The 16301-nt window shown below is 36.6% G+C and overlaps 2 protein-coding genes, 1 long non-coding RNA gene and 2 other non-coding genes across 5 annotated transcripts; all 5 read right to left on the reverse strand.

Annotated features, from left to right (window-relative positions):
• Window positions 1-85: 85 nt before the first annotated feature.
• On the reverse strand, window positions 86-2539 carry LOC141296328 (uncharacterized). The gene is made up of 5 exons (XR_012341228.1): window positions 2262-2539; window positions 1917-2046; window positions 1473-1644; window positions 1124-1293; window positions 86-944 (listed from the first exon to the last, which is right to left on the reverse strand). It is a non-coding gene; the product is annotated as an uncharacterized lncRNA (long non-coding RNA).
• On the reverse strand, window positions 1794-1873 carry LOC141296403 (small nucleolar RNA Z195/SNORD33/SNORD32 family). The gene has a single exon (XR_012341249.1). It is a non-coding gene; the product is annotated as a small nucleolar RNA Z195/SNORD33/SNORD32 family (small nucleolar RNA).
• LOC141296411 (small nucleolar RNA SNORD50) lies at window positions 2129-2203 on the reverse strand. Its single transcript, XR_012341256.1, has one exon. It is a non-coding gene; the product is annotated as a small nucleolar RNA SNORD50 (small nucleolar RNA).
• Window positions 2540-3442: 903 nt separating the features above from the next.
• On the reverse strand, window positions 3443-4699 carry LOC141296102 (ATPase inhibitor B, mitochondrial). Its single transcript, XM_073827381.1, has 3 exons — window positions 4574-4699; window positions 3991-4103; window positions 3443-3808 (listed from the first exon to the last, which is right to left on the reverse strand). The coding sequence occupies exons 1-3, from the start codon at window positions 4640-4642 to the stop codon at window positions 3667-3669; spliced, it is 324 nt and encodes a 107-aa protein (XP_073683482.1). The 5' UTR covers window positions 4643-4699; the 3' UTR covers window positions 3443-3666.
• Window positions 4700-7028: 2329 nt separating this feature from the next.
• Window positions 7029-14723, reverse strand: LOC141295784 (CAAX prenyl protease 1 homolog). The gene is made up of 10 exons (XM_073827056.1): window positions 14374-14723; window positions 14047-14193; window positions 12744-12830; window positions 11445-11561; window positions 11209-11361; window positions 10979-11120; window positions 10176-10354; window positions 9998-10096; window positions 9545-9688; window positions 7029-8394 (listed from the first exon to the last, which is right to left on the reverse strand). The coding sequence occupies exons 1-10, from the start codon at window positions 14479-14481 to the stop codon at window positions 8170-8172; spliced, it is 1401 nt and encodes a 466-aa protein (XP_073683157.1). The 5' UTR covers window positions 14482-14723; the 3' UTR covers window positions 7029-8169.
• Between the last annotated feature and the right edge of the window lie 1578 nt (window positions 14724-16301).

Raw genomic sequence — 16301 nt, forward strand, 5'->3', positions numbered from 1 at the left:
GTAAAAGGCGAAAAGTTGATCATGATTGCAAACTTAAGGATTTATTGGTTTGAATATACATTGAACCAAACATAATCATAACATCTTAGTTGATAATTCAGTAGTTTATTTTTGATAAAACATCCCATGTTTTGGTTGTGACTGCATATTTTTAGCAGTGACAGTAACGTTTTGGTAGTGGCCACGTCACAGAATTTAAACTTGCATACTAAAACACTAAACATTTGCACAGCTGTACTAAAATAATTTCCTCCAAATAAAGGATTACGTATTCCCTTTTGTCACTACTGAAACAATGACGACATGTTTTGGCTGTGACAATTTTATGGTATAATAGAAATAGAAGGATCTTAGTAAAGACCTAAGATTTGAAATACTTTCTAAATGTGTTTTTTGGTTGTGGGACAGCAGTTTGGACAAATTATGTAGAATAGACCATTTACATAGTATGTGCTGTACTGCTCCAGTTCTGTTATTGCATAAAACTGGTTGATGCTTTTAACAAACACTGTACATTAAGAACATAACACTTAATAAACAACCCCCCCCCCCACCCCACCCCTTAGTAGGCTAAAAAAAATAAATACTTAAAGATAGCGACATGCAACTTCCTGGTCAAAGAAAGAAACAGGAATGTACCATTTTAATAGCAAAATGGATGAACGCTGTATAAACACTTATTCAAAGTTGATTTATAAAATTAGTTTATTTTATCATTCAAAAACCACCCACTCAAGACAAGTTTCTATTAACACATTTTGACTGGCTGCAGGAACAGCTCAAACAAGGACACTATACTTTAAGAACTTCAGTAGATTTTGTGATCTTTCTTTCAACGTTCTTTTCTGCCTGCTTTTTCGGCCTTCTTCCTCTTCTCCTCCAGAGAATGCATCTTGAGGATCTCTCACCATCTTGAGAGCAGCTGGGATGACCATACGCTTTTTCTGTGAAGAACAAACGCAGATAAGAAACCACAAGAAAAAGACCGAATTCTAATTCAAGGAGCAAAGATGTCTCAGTTTTCGATAATGTTTGTTTCCAGTTTATAGTCAAACAAGGCAAGTTGTAATCATCATCGACAGTATTTATCTGTGACATGAGAAGCAGAGCCAGAATAATCTACCTTGCCATAAGGAGGGATGTCATCTTATACCCTCTGCCTGCTTGGTCAGCTAGATCTCAATGTTCTTCATTGCATAGAGCAGCTTGGCCTTCTTCCTCTTCTCCTCCAGAGAGAGCATCTTGAGCATCTCTCACCATCTTGAGAGCAGCTGGGATGACCATACGCTTTTTCTGTGAAGAACAAACGCAGATAAGAAACCACAAGAAAAAGACCGAATTCTAACTCAAGGAGCAAAGATGTCTCAGTTTTCGATAATGTTTGTTTCCAGTTTATAGTCAAACAAGGCAAGTAGTAATCATCATCGACAGTATTTATCTGTGACATGAGAAGCAGAGCCAGAATAATCTACCTTGCCATAAGGAGGGATGTCATCTTATACCCTCTGCCTGCTTGGTCAGCTTGATCTCAATGTTCTTCATTGCATAGAGCAGCTGGGCCTTCTTCCTCTTCTCCTCAAGAAGGGCAGTGATGGCCTGGTACTTCCAGCCAACTTAATGTTCCAAATGTCCAAGCAGGGCAAACTACAATGAACAAGAGATCAGAAAAAGGTCACTATGGGGCACAACATGCATTTCCAAGTCAAAAGACTAAATTAAAATGCATAAACCTATAGCATTTTATGCATTCTGGACTTAATAGTCAGGATAAAAGAAATAGCTCATATCTGCTTTTTGTCTCAGCTGGGAGTGCATGAAATGGACTCATGGTGGTTAAACTCATACTTAGTGTGGAAAAAACATCACTGACAAAAAGCAAACTCATATATTGAAGACAATTCCACAAAAAGACTCACTCTGCGTGTGGGCTTCAGACGCACAACCTTGAGAGCAGCTGGGACAACCATAGGCTTTCTCTGTGAAACACCAAACGTAGATGCAGATCCAGAGCAGCCTGACCCCTCTTGGCTTTACGTGGAAACATACCTGTTTAAGAAAGTCAACATTCAATCATCTACCCATTCACTGAAAGGGTGAAACTGATCACAGACGATCTCAGTGACATTCAAACTCAGCAGTCAGATCCGTAATTGGGTATCATCAAAATGGACTCAGGTTCGGAATAAAGTGTTCATCATTGTTTGAAGTGCAGCCACTGTGGGGTCCGTAACAGAGAGGGGGAAAAAAATCTCACTTCTTACCGTTCGTCCTCCAGTAGGTCCGGGTTTACAGAACCACGATCACTACAAGCCTGTGACTTCCAACGAGGCAGCATGCCTGAGTAAACACGCATTTCTCTCTAAAATAGGAATCATACCGCGTATAACGGAGTAACACCATAACGCAAATAGCGTCAGGCAACTTTCCCTACACAATAGCCCTCAAATACTACATTCCCTCGCCAAAACAAGCGAGCTATTGTAATATAAATCGTGCTGCTAGAACGCAACTGGTCTGCCATGATGTGGGAAAAGAAAGACACGCAGGATCGCTCGACTTAAAAGACAGCGAGGCATGGGCGGGGCTTTAGCGTAATCGGAAATTACGTGACTGACTCGCTGTTCTTCAGAGGGCGTTTGTAATCTTATTATTTATTTCTACTGCCATCAGCTGGAGCTGAAATGAGCTACAAGGGCTATTACGAGGAAAAAATGAAGCCGAATAATACTGCATATTTTGGATTCCTGCAATTGATTAAGCCTGACTGGCTCATTAGCATAAATACCTGAAATGTGTCTGTCAGATAATAGGAATATCTAAAATATATGTCGCAGGAGACCTTCAGGAATAGGGTTTAAAATGATTTCATTTGGTAGTTTGCTCTAAATAATAGAAGGTAGCTTCTAATTTACAAACCGATATTGGTGCTCAAGTGAATTGTTGGCTTTGTTCAACACATAGAGGGTTTGCACTTACCTCACGATTTGGTAAGTAACCCAGATATGTGGCCATATTAGCGATAATCAAATGTAAACAACAGCATGGATTGCATGGTAAATGTACAACAGAGTATGTTGTTCTGCTAATATGTGCTGCCTAAACCACAGAAAAAATGTGTGGAAGCTTCTAAATCATATAGAGAAGGACTTAGCAAGCAGGAAAGTGTGCAATAGTTTGACAAACTAAAGTTTATAGGTGGAAAAGATACATACAAGCAGTTTTAATTAAGATTTCACTTACCTGACCGGAAATGGTAAGAACAATGTTTTGTTCTTACCAGTAATTGTGACAGTAATTGACCATTTCCAGCAGCAATAATCAGCAAAATATGCAAATTTCATTCAGTTCATTGGCATTGTTTACGCTCAGTACCACCAATATGGCCGAATGATGATGCGTTGTAAAAAAACACTCGTTATTGATACTAAGACACACTTTCATATCTGAGACACAATTTCATGTTTATTGTCAAGAGGAAAAACTGCACTGATTTAATACACGTTATTTTAGTGATCCAGTCATATTTGTGTTAAAATATGCTTTTATATTAAGAGCAGAGATCACAAATGCTTAATAAAAATAAACCATCTACAATTATTCAATCACACTTCAAACATTTTGTGTCGGGCATTTGTCTATCAAATGTAATTTTTAGATTTGCCAGTCTTAGTCATCATGTTTAAGTTTTTTGATTTTGCCCTCATGGCGACCGATTTCATGTTGTAATCTCTCTATTTCCTTTTTGTGGTGGTCGATCTCTTCCTGGTGATGTCTTCTCAGAGCGGCCAATTGTTCTTGCTCTTTTCTCCTGTGAAGGTCATAGAGGTAAATAAGACAAAGTAAAACAGTGCATACAACACTATCTGAGCTTTATAAATGCACAGAAGCAGAATGAAATACTGAAGGACTGATTTTGCTAACAACCATATAAGCAGGAGAGATCTAGTATTAGGGATGAAATTCATAATGTGATGAAGCAAAACCACTCACTTGAAGTACATCTCCTCCTCGGCTGCCTGTTTCTTGCCGAATGCACCTCCAGCCTCCCTCACCGAACCTCCGCCACCGCCTCCTTTCCCAGCACCTTTACCCAGTTCTCCTAGCTTTATCAGAAAAAGAGGCACAGATTGCACAAGACAGGATAGTTTATTACTCTACCTAAAATTAGTAACTGCTTCACGGATTGACAAACACAAATTAAGCCATTCTTTGATATATATATATATATATTAATATGTGTATATATATATATATATATATAGTATATACTATGTGCTGTAGGGAGTTTGCAGTTGAAAGCTCAAAGAATGGAGAAATATCCTGAATGTAAACAAAGGGGTCATAACACAAGGGCATCCTAAAAACGCCCCAGCTGTTATTGCGTTAAAATCGGTTGATACTTTTAATCAACGTTGTACGTTAAAAGAACACAAAACGTATTTAATAAACAAACACAGGTGACGAAATACATGGCGACGGATTTGCAGTGCGTACATTGCGTGTTGAATAGGTAAACTCCTTTAATTTTTTTTCCCTTAGTAGGCTAAATACCAAAATAATTATACATATCTACCTGGTCGGACGACATCCTGATCTGTGTGGCCAAAAAAGTCCTTATATTACGGTTTATTAACCTCGCCATTCTCCCTTCAGGCACTCACGCATGTAGTGACATGACATCCGCATGCGCGCTCCTGTCTAGTGTAGACACGAAACAGGAATGTACCATCATTACAACAAAATAGGTAAACGCTGTGTAAACTCACTCACATACACTGTTATTCTAGGATAATTTAGTTTAAGTTAGTTTATTCCATTGTTTTAAATATTGTACTAAACAAGCCGAGAGCTTACAGGATATTTTAAAGGCACTGACAATGGTACAGTCGATAACCAATGACATGAGCTGACAGTAGACAACCCCAAACAAAACTATCACAATGTCTTATGTAGCTTTGCAACAGCTTACAGTTGCAATCAGTTTTTTCACCTGCAAGACATTCTGCTGCCATGAACAAACAATTGACCTTATGCACGGAGCGTTCTTTAGAACTTCCGCATAAAGATAAGCCAGCTCGTAAACTTCCGTTGAAGCTCATTTTATATGTGCTAAATATTAGGTGGACACTCTTGAGACTGATCTAGTGCCTCGTTCTTATCAGAAACTGAGAAAAATTATAATTGCAACATTATAAACAATGTTAGAGGCATGAACATTCAGTTTCATATTATTTAACAACATATAATTTAAATGCGGAGCCTGGTAATCTCATACTTACCGTATCTGCATAGTTGTACATTTAAATGCTGACAGCTAAACACTATCATAACGTGTTTAGGCTAATGTTAGCTAGCTATCATATTTCTCTTTCAAGGACATCTTAATCGTATTCTTGATAATCACTAACTTGCCTTCGTAGTCATGAACACATTTTTAAAATCTTGCAATATTTCAAAGCCTTTATTATTTTCTAACTCTACAGCTGTAAAATAAAATGTACTTCAAGGACTCACTTTTCATTCATAAAAAGGGCATCGGAAAAAATGACTTCACAGAAAACAACGTCTATTTTTTGGCTAAAATAATATGGAATTACCCCATATAACCAATAGATGGCAGCATAGGATTATTTATTATGCAGCTGTCTCTCCCTATATTTTTCAAGACGTCTTGCTTTCGATTTATTAAATACTAGTATAATAAATTGTAGTACTTTTACCTTTTTACTTTTATAGTATAGCAAGTGCAGAAAGTCATTAAGCTCACACACAAACAGCCTATAAGGGTGAATTATGTAAATACTATAGTTCACTACAAATACGTTAAATATTTATGGTATAATAATTAAAAAAGCACTAACGTTAATTATGAATTGATAGGAATTTGAAATATTTTATTAAATTGAATAACATATTTTAAGTTTTATCTTGAACTGTAAAATCTATCAAATAGCCTATATTTAACCAACACAAACTTGTTACTGCTGTAGTTTTGTTATCTGAATTTAGTCTGAATCATTTAAGCTCTTTTTTGACATCATTTGTCAGCTGTTTGGTCCGGTTATTACTGTCAATCATAGCAATGACTCGCGCATATTTAACCGCGATTTACTCGCGAATTTTTTTAAACTGGCATTTGTCATTCTTGAAACGGTATACATGGACGTTTGGTCCTCTTAGACAAACAACACTTTTATTCGATTGTGAATCGATTATGTAGAGAAAACGAACAAAGTACGCTCATATTACGGCAGAGTACAGTTGACCGGAAATGACTTAGCTGGCTTGACTAAACAAGGAAGTAACCCGTGCATATGGTCAATTACGTAACGTTAAACAATTTAACCTGACCATAGACCATACCAGTTTCTTAAGTAGCACGGGTATATTTATAGCAAAAGCCAAAAATACATTGTATGCCAAAAAGCATTAGGATATTAAGTAACGATCATGTTCCATGAAGTTTTTTTTTTAAATAAATTTCCTACCGTAAATATATCAAAACTTAATTTTTGATTAGTAATATGCATTGCTAAGAGCTTCATTTGGACCACTTTAAAGGCGAAATACTCAATATTTTTAAATATTTATATCTTCAAATATAGGCCAAATATTGCCCTATCCTAACAAACCATAGATCAATGGAAAGCTTATATGTATAAATTGATTTTAAAAATGTTTCCTATTACTAATTTTGTGGTCCAGGGTCACGGTAAGTTTATTAATACAACTTGAGTGATTTGGAGTAAATAAATGTACAAATGTAATCAACCCCCAAATATTACATTTTGCATAGAATCTTGATAGGTTCTTAATAACCTACAATAAACCATGCTTCCCAACAAATATTTTTAATTTAAAACAAAAAAGTTGTGTGTGCCCATCTATGCAGATTAATGAAGAGCAAATATATCGTTGTTGACAATACAATGAAAACTTATCTTGTACCCATCAAGGATGTAAATAGAGCATTTAAAGAGTCTGCAAAAAAAAAAAAAAGCAAACATAAAACAAGCTTGCACCAAAGCTGTTGTGATCCATTTTATTCATAGTGATGCAAAAGTTGATCTTTCCAGTCCAAACATTCCAGATGTCACAAAACATATTCCTTGTGGAATTAATTTGAATATACAGCCATATAACTCTCTATAAAGATTTGTAATAGTTTTCAACAGGTGGGCGTTGATTCAGTCACAGTAAAAGCCTTAGGAGTTGAACATTTTGACAAGACTGCATGCCAAATTTACCATTCTTAATGTGAAAACTCACAAGAATCCTCATAAATGTTCTTTCCACCAGAATAACTGATAATCTAATACTATTAAGGGTTTAAATTCTTTGAGGAACTGGGGATGAAAATGTTTCTACACAAATTCTCATCTTGCACACTCAGGCACAGAGAAAAAAAAACTAAATAAAACATTTTTAACATCCCATTAAATATTTTTCAAGTCAACCTGGCCCTTGTATGTTGCTCATATTTCACAAAAATGTATATATTTACACAACTGTTCAAACGCCTTTAATTGGTAAAACAAAGGACAAAATTATTTCAAAAGGTTGACAGAACTAAAATGAGAAAAGACATTTTAATTGGCCTAACTGAGCCACACATGTTCAGAATAGCAGTCTCATTGGGTAGCACATAACATCTGTTATCTAATCCATTTCAATCCACATTTCTGTTTCAACAGGCAGACATTATTTAAAGTACACCAGCTGGCACTCTGTATTAAATATAAGAATCTCTTGGTTTCATACATTGCTGAGGGCCCCCCTCTGAGATTTTTTAACCTCCTCTCTCTCACGGTTCAAGTGGATGACACAAAATTAAAGTCGAAATGCATGGATCTAAAGAACCAGAGGGGGCTATTCACAGTTAAAATGTATAAACAAATTAAATTAAGAACAATTGCAAAAGGCATACTGATAGCACAGACTCGAATCATTAACATCTTGAGTAGTCTACAGCCATCTGAAAACAATTTAGACTTCTTTCCAGAGCGATAACAAACAAATGGCAAAAGTCAAACACTTAAGAAAAGGAATGGAAATAAAAGAAAGGGAAGGAGAGAGAAATAGGCATCGATATCAGAATGCCAACAGAGGCCGGCGGAGACCCTTTCTCGGGGGAGCGAGTGGTGAACGTGGCTCCCCCTTGCAAAGCCGTCAGTCTTGCTTGGGTCCAGTGAGGGCTCTGAGTCGCTCTAGCAGGGGAGGATGGGAGTAATGCCACATAGAGAAGAGCCAATCTGCTACAGGGAAGCCTAGGTTGTCCTTATTGAGCTTGATGAGAGCAGAGTACAGCTCAGACGATCGGCCCATACCGCGCGCAAATGCGTCTGCCTGAAACTCAAACCTTCGGCTCAACACCGTCAAACAGAACGACAGCAACTGAAGTAGGGGGGGAAAAAAACAAAAAACGGTCAGATACATTGAAAAGGGGGACTACATTTTATATATCCAACCTTATAAATGATTCTTTAAAGGTGTCATAGAATGCATTGATACAATATTTTAAATTGTTCTCTGATATCTACATAGAAGCCATATGGCTTAGGTAAGGGCACAAATTCTCCAGAAACGGTTTTAAAAGTCCATTTAGAACCCTAGGATTTGTCCCTAGAATGAAACGGTCTTTTATTACCTTATTTGGAAGGTTCATGAATAATAATGATGAGCTCTGCTCTAATTGGCTGTTTCACAGAGCGGCTCATTTAGCTCTCGCACAGCAGGAAGGAAACACATGGTGGAAAATATATATTTAATTAAGGAGCTCGAGCCGCTATTAATATATAAATATATAAATACGGGGCATTGAAACTGCCGTTTTGAATGCACAATGTAACTCTGTGTAACACTATACTACAGCGGCAGTATTTAGCACATTTGAAAAGTTTAGTTAGCAGTGATCAGGATCTGCAAATCATTCGCCATCGTCCGCACAGTCATCTCTCCTTACTCGGTTTATGTGGTAAGAGAAATCTTATGTACTGCAATGTAACAGGCTACCACTAGCAAGAAGCTAACGTTGTCCTTTTAGTGGCTCGCCTTATTTTATTAGATCGCCTTATTTGTTTTACGTGCATTTCTGAGTACAGACACCAACCCATCCCTGCAATTAACATCCCCTGCACAACCTGGAACAAAACATTTATTTGCGTGATCTGCCATTTTCTCTATTGTCCTCAGTTTGTTTTTTCACAAAAGGGCTATGCAAATGTTGGGGCGTAACTATTAATGATCCTGATTATAACATCATAGTCTGTGTTATGTTAAGGCAGGCATGAACATCTTGGATGACATGGGGGTGAGTAAATCATCAGTCAATTCTTATTCTGGAAGTGAACTAATCCTTCAAATGTTAATGTCCTAAAGTTTAGTATGGCTATACGACAGCGCTTTTGCTGTAAAGTTCTGTAAAGTCCTGCATGTATTTCTAAGCAAAAATGCTCACACACAAGTTAAAATGTGCATAGTAAGTGAACAAATCCTCATGTATTTTTTAGAGAGAAAGAGGGAAGGACAGAAAAGCAAGTGTTACCTCATTGTAAGGTGAGAAGATAAACTGAAAGATGATCATCAGCCCGATGAGAGTTGGTTGGGCGTCATGAAAACCAAACGCCATGAACAGCTCTTTTCGACCAATCAGGACAGCAAAAAGGAAGAAGCACAGAAAGGAGTTCATCTGTAAATAAACAAGGAGACAGCCCCATTAACATTCTCAAATTATGGTCATGTGTTCATGTGCTTTTAAAATGGCAGGGAATTGACTAAAACAAGATATTTTTGAGCGTTCAGTTATGTTTTCATCAGCTTTAGTTTTACCTTCAAAGCTGGAGAAAAATACATAGCAGAAATGTGCAGTGACAAAAACTATTGATGTAGTAACTGGCAGGGTAGAGAACTACCACAAGACAAAAATGTATTTTCTTTGTTAAAAATACCACTGAAGTTTAAGCTGTAAAGCAAAGCTGCACAGACACTAGCGACTCACCTGGCTGATGACAATGTTCTTGACTGTATGGCCTAGTTTCCAGTGTCCAAGTTCATGTCCAAGTACTGCAAGAACTTCAGGGTTACTGCATCCCTGTTTCTACAAAAATTGTAAAAAACAAAGTAAAACAAAAACAGCATTATCTAATTTGTTAGTGATCTGGCTCTAAATCTCTGACCTTTGGTTTGGGCTTGCTCTCATTGGCTGCTGCTTCGTTCTCCTCTCCCGTTCCTGGTTCTTTCTCTCCATCTTTATTTAAAGGGGAGTAATCCTCCAAAAGTGTGTCAAACAGCACAATGCGCTTGTTTTTGAAGAAACCATAGAAGTAGGCATTACTGTGGGATGATCTCTTTGAACCTAGAAAAGAGAGCACAGATATATTAGGAGAAGGGAGATTATAAATACAGTCAAACCAACATGTATTCAGACACCTTCAAAATTTCTCACATTATCACAGTTTATTTGCTATAGTTTAAAAAAAGGTAGTAAAATGACAAAAACTCAAGTTAAACTGTCTCATAACAAATTAATCTTGATAATCACAACTGAATTACAGTTGAACCAAAATGTATTCAGACACCTTCAAAAATTCTCACATTATTACAGTTTATTCGCTATAGTTTTGCAAATGGTAATAAAATACGACAAGAACTCAAACTTAAACTGTCAGAACAAATTCATCTTGATAATGTCAGATAACTTTGATAGAAAGGTATGTAACAAAACATGGTCAGGTTGAAGTGCCAAATCAAAACTTTGGTCCCAAATGTTTATCAATTTTACTGATAGCCAACTGTATGAAGAGCTTTTGGGTATACTTTACTTTGCTATCCTCACTTACATACTGTAAATGAACTATAGTGCCCAGCACCCACTAGTAAAGAAATATCAAAAATTATATCTGGTGTCTGAATAATTTTGGGTTTGACTGTATACTATATATATAAAAAAAAATTAAAAGATGATTATGAATTGCTGTACCTTCCACTACATAGACCTTGGTGAGGGGAAAGTAAATGGACTTTGACATGCTCTCAATCTCACTCTTTAGCTCTCCATCTGGCAGCGGAGTGAATTTATCAAACAAAGGGGCAATGTAGTCTGCGTAGATAGTTACCAGAATCTGTAGAGCAAAATGGGAGGGACAGTTCAACTCACTTTTTCTTTTTTTTCGACTAACAACACATTCAGCAAAAGCTAGGAAAACTGACCAGTGAGACGATGAGTGTAAAGAGCCAGGCATAGATGAAGAAGTAATCTCCACCGATCTTGATGATGTAGAGGAGCAATGACGTCACTGGCAATAAAATACACTGAGTCACAGCAAACTTCTTGAGAGCGTCTTTCAGGAAGAAACCCAGTGTCTATAAATAAGAGACATTTCAGTACATTTCACTTTATTTGGTTTGTCTTATCAAAGAAAGATAAACATGAGCAAGACTTCTACCTGCTGATTGAATCCATGCTTCTCCTCAATAACAAAAGTGTTGTAGAGGCTCCAAGGAAGGCCAGTGAAAGCACTGAAGAGAGTCGCCAACATCAGGAACACCAAAGACTGGGAGATCTGAAAAAAAGAAGACCATTTTAAACATTATGTTCAGAATCCACCTTTTTTTTCTGTGAGAGTGGCCACTTAATTTGTACATTTTATGGGTCTGACTTCTGGTGTCATCAGCGTCCAGCTATTTTTATCTGTACAAACAGCTAATTTTGCTGCTTGATATTGCAAATTCATGTGTCTTACCATATTATTTTAATGTATTATCTTAATTGTGAACACACTGGTTTGAAGTGCAAAAATTTTTACTTGCATCTGCGTTGAGGAAAAAGGTGGATATAATACTAGTATAAAACTCTTACATCTGCAGTATATAGTTTGTACAGTTAACAATTTTTTTTAACTAATAATGATTGGACTGTCCAAAAATCAGAGCAAGTCTGCAAATTTTGGACAGACAGTTAATGGCATATTGTTTGACAGGCAGAGACTATGATTCTATCCAGTTGGAGAATATCAAACATGTTTTATATTTTGCGCCAGTCTTAGAACACATATTGTCTTCATTTGCTATGCATCTGCTAGCAACAAGTCACATGTTTCTGTGTCTAATGTGTTCAGAATGACATTAAAAGTCTGGTATTGTGTGACTCTTAGTTGTTTAGTGTGTGACGCCCAGATTTTTGTCACCATTTAGAAAGTTGACAAGTGTATCATGCATAATGTCTTAAAATGTGTTCAAATGTTGGGCGATATATTCCAACCTTTAGTTTCACAGTCTAATTCAGCTAAAGTTAAACATGAGCAAAAGCACCTTATTCTTAAGCATGAAAGTAAGTTCATGGGTGATACTTCCGGTTCATTAGCCACTATAGGGAAATAATGAGAAGAAAAACAACGTAAACGGTAAAATTGTTTGCACTACAAACTAATGTGTTTATAATTAAGATAATACATTAAAATAATATGGTAAGCCACACCAATTTGCAATTGAACACAGCAAAACAAGTGGTTTTGTACAACTAAAAACAGCGGGACGCAGATGAGACCAGAAACCAGAGCCATAAATGGCCAAGCCCACTCTTCTGGGGAGAAAAAGGTAGACAGACATTAGTAAAATGACATTTGAAAACAAAAGAAATAACCTGTTAAAATTAGGATAGTAACCAGGAAAAATTTTGCTGGCCAAAATTCACACATAATGATAATAAAAAAAAAAAAAAAAAGGGTTCCAGAGAAAACACCTACCTCGTACTCTGGACCAAACCCAAAACGAGCTGTGAGAATCCCTGATGCTTTCCAAAGGAATGGGATTCCTCCCAGGAGCAAAATCAGCTACAAAACAGCAATAAATTAAGCAACAAATTAACAGCTGCAAGTGGGTGGGGGGTGGGGACAAGAATGTATCTTGAATGAAAGTCATTAAAAAGAGAGAGGGGGTTCTATCTTCAACTGGCTGACAGGAGCCGCCACTGGCAGGTCATGTGACCTGTCAGTGGCTGGTGGCAGCTGCCAGTCTGATTCTGGCAGGTCAGGTGACCTGCCAGTGGCGGGCTGGTAGCTGGCAGTCTCAATGGTTTTAGATCTGAGAGTGTAACACCTTCTCTGTCGCTCTGACTGCAAGGAAATACAGTATTTTATTGTTATGACCGTATTTTTATGACTTTGTTCTTTTGTATGATTGACCTTTTAGGTTTTTTTTTTTCCATAATTAAAGCAGTCAAATTAACGTGATCATGACTGTTTGTTTACTGACTCTTCCTTACGGCCGTCTGAGCTACCAGTGGAAGCGTCAATAAGCTGCCAGTTGAAACCACGGCCATTTAAACAGTTTATTCATAATAAAACTCATTAAAATGTGGATTAATTAAAAGACTAGACCCATAAGAAGATATTAACGATCATGAAATAATAGATTTCCTTGTAGCAAGAGTGGTAGAAAACGCGTTACCTCGGAGCGCTCTCGCAGCTGATTGACTGAGCTAAAAGTGGAAGCGTCAATAAGCTGCGTTTAAGGAAGAGTCAGTAAACAACCAGTCATGATCACGTTAATTTGACTGCTTTAATTATGGAAAAAAAAAAAACTAAAAGGTCAATCATACAAAAGAACAAAGTCATAAAAATACGGTCATAACAATAAAATACTGTATTTCCTTGCAGTCAGAGCGACAAAGAAGGTGTTACACTCTCAGTTCTAAAACCATTGAGACTGCCAGCTACCAGCCCGCCACAGAATCAGACTGGCAGCTGCCACAATCCACTGACAGGTCACATGACCTGCCAGTAGCGGCTCCTGCCAGCCAGTTGAAGATTGAACCCCTAATGGAAAAAGATGGACCCAGAGGACTTGTACGAAACCTGCAAGTGAAACCTACAGATGTCAAGTTATCTGAACATTAAACGCTGCACAATAGGAAAAAAAAAAACTCCACATTACACTTGGTAAAAAACAATATCTATCAATCAAAAAACTATAAACGAACAAAAAATTCACCTCACATTTTAATGATACAGTTTTAATTTAAATCTTTGAAATTGACATGAATCTCACCGTGCCCTCTGCCTCAGAGTAGAGTCCAGACCAGAAGCCAAAGTTGCTCTTGTCTAACTGATAGAGGCGAGACTTTTCAAAAGTCTCTGAATCCATTATCTTGCCCAGCTCAGTGGGCACATGCATTGTAGTCCTGTAGATCTTCCTCTGTGAAAGGGTAAAACGATGTTGGATTACACAGGGTGTAAAGTAGTTCATCATTTCCGTACATTACAAAGTATTTGCTCAAGGCTCTAATATACAGTACATTATCATGAATGCATAAAGTGTCTGCCTTTAAATGCTTTCCGCAATCACAACGAAGATATACAATAAACATATGCTCACCTGTCTATATGCGAGGTAGGCCTCCCAAATATACACCGTCCATGAGAAGACCAGCACAGCGTAAAAGATTTTGTCTTCAACTGGTAATGAAAGAATTTCCTGCAGCATTATTACGGCTTGGTTGTTATTTGTTGGCACCGTTAATTAACGTTAGCTCCGGGATATCCAGTAATTCAGATGTCTGATGGTCATTCAAGGCAACAGATAATCTTCGTACCTATTCCGACCCAATACGAAACTTGAATCTTACGGGAATTAGTGTGTTTTAAGTCCATATATTGAAATAAAAAAACATGCAGGGATGCACAAACAATGATAACTCATGCTCTAACACTTCCTTTCCCATTCATGGGAAATAAGGTGTAACTAGAAAATGTGTTCGACCGGACACAACAGCGGTACGAAACGGGTTCCTGAACGGTTGTTATTTCTAATCGTACGGTAGTTTATGAGGTAATGTGTACAATCACAAAATGGATTTATTTATACAAACCTCTCAAATTAATCAAATATTATGTTTAGATAAATAATTCCACTACTATAGTAAAATTGACGCGAACAAATGTAAGTGCTAACGTTAAATACACTGACTAAAATAATAGTCAGGCACTTGCGAAATATAATCGTATGAGAGTGTTTATTTAACTTTGGGCACCTTTATGCACCTGGGTTTCTTATACAGTACCAAAACGGACGAACCTTTTTTAATTTTTAATGCGTTAAATGAGAGGTGACCGTTGAGGAGAAAAAAGATAAATATCACCTATGCATGGAATATTTTACCTTTATGCAACTGAATGAGCACAAGCATACATTAAGGAGACAAATGGTGAAAGAGAAAAGGTCAGGTGAAAGCAACTCTTCATATACGAATGGTAAATAAATGTATTTCCCAACTAGATTTTCCAGTTTTTGCAGTGTGCAGTTTCTCACCAAGCCTGAATTTTTTTTATTCAAAGTAAAAACAAAAGTAAAATGTATTTTTTTTTCCACTATTTTAAATAACAGTTTTCTAATTGAATATATTTTAAAATTTACTTTTTCCTGTAATTTCAAAGCTATTTTTGCATCATTACTCCAGTCACATGATCCTTCAGAAATCATTCTAATATTCTGATTTGCTGCTCAAAATTTTTTTATTATTATTATTATGTTTAAAACATCTGAGCAGAATTTTTACAGGTTTCTTTTATGTACAGAAAGTTCAGAAGAACAGCATTTATCTGGAATAGAAATCTTTTGTAACATCACTTTTGCTCAATTTAACGCATACTTGCTTCCATTTCTTTCCAAAAAAAAAAAAAAAAAAAAAAAATCCTGACTCCAAGCTTTTGAGTGTGTATGTTACAAAAGCCTTTTATTTCAGATAAATGCTGATCTTTGGTTCTTTCTATTTGTCAAAGAATCCTGAAAAAAGTACTCCACTGTTTTACATATTGATAATAATATTAATAAAATATGTTTGAATCTTGAAGAGCAAATCAACATATTAGAATGATTTTTTTGAAATATCATGTGACACTAAAGACTGGAATAATGATGCTGAAAATGTAGCTTTAACACAGGGATAAATTACATTTTAAATTATATTTAAATCGAAAGCAGTTGTTTTAAATAGTAAAAATATTTCACAATATTACTGCTTTCTCTGTATTTTTGTATCAAATTTAGAACATTTCTTTTTAAAGACTTCTTTAAAAAGCAATCAAAAACTTTTGACTGGTAGTGTAATTTGCTCCCGCATACTGGACAGAAACATTAACTGTTATTGCTGCTGATTTGTTAGTCACAAACTGACAAAACAATGAAGAACAGCATCTTGGTAACAGCGAGTCTGTGGCCGTGATTACTATCCAGGGAGTGACCCTGGACTGTCTCCATAGAAACTACAAAACACTCTGGATCAAATCACACCATGGACGAGGAAC

This window comes from Garra rufa, chromosome 21, assembly GCF_049309525.1.
Source record: "Garra rufa chromosome 21, GarRuf1.0, whole genome shotgun sequence".
In the NCBI taxonomy this organism is placed as follows: Eukaryota; Metazoa; Chordata; class Actinopteri; order Cypriniformes; family Cyprinidae; genus Garra; species Garra rufa.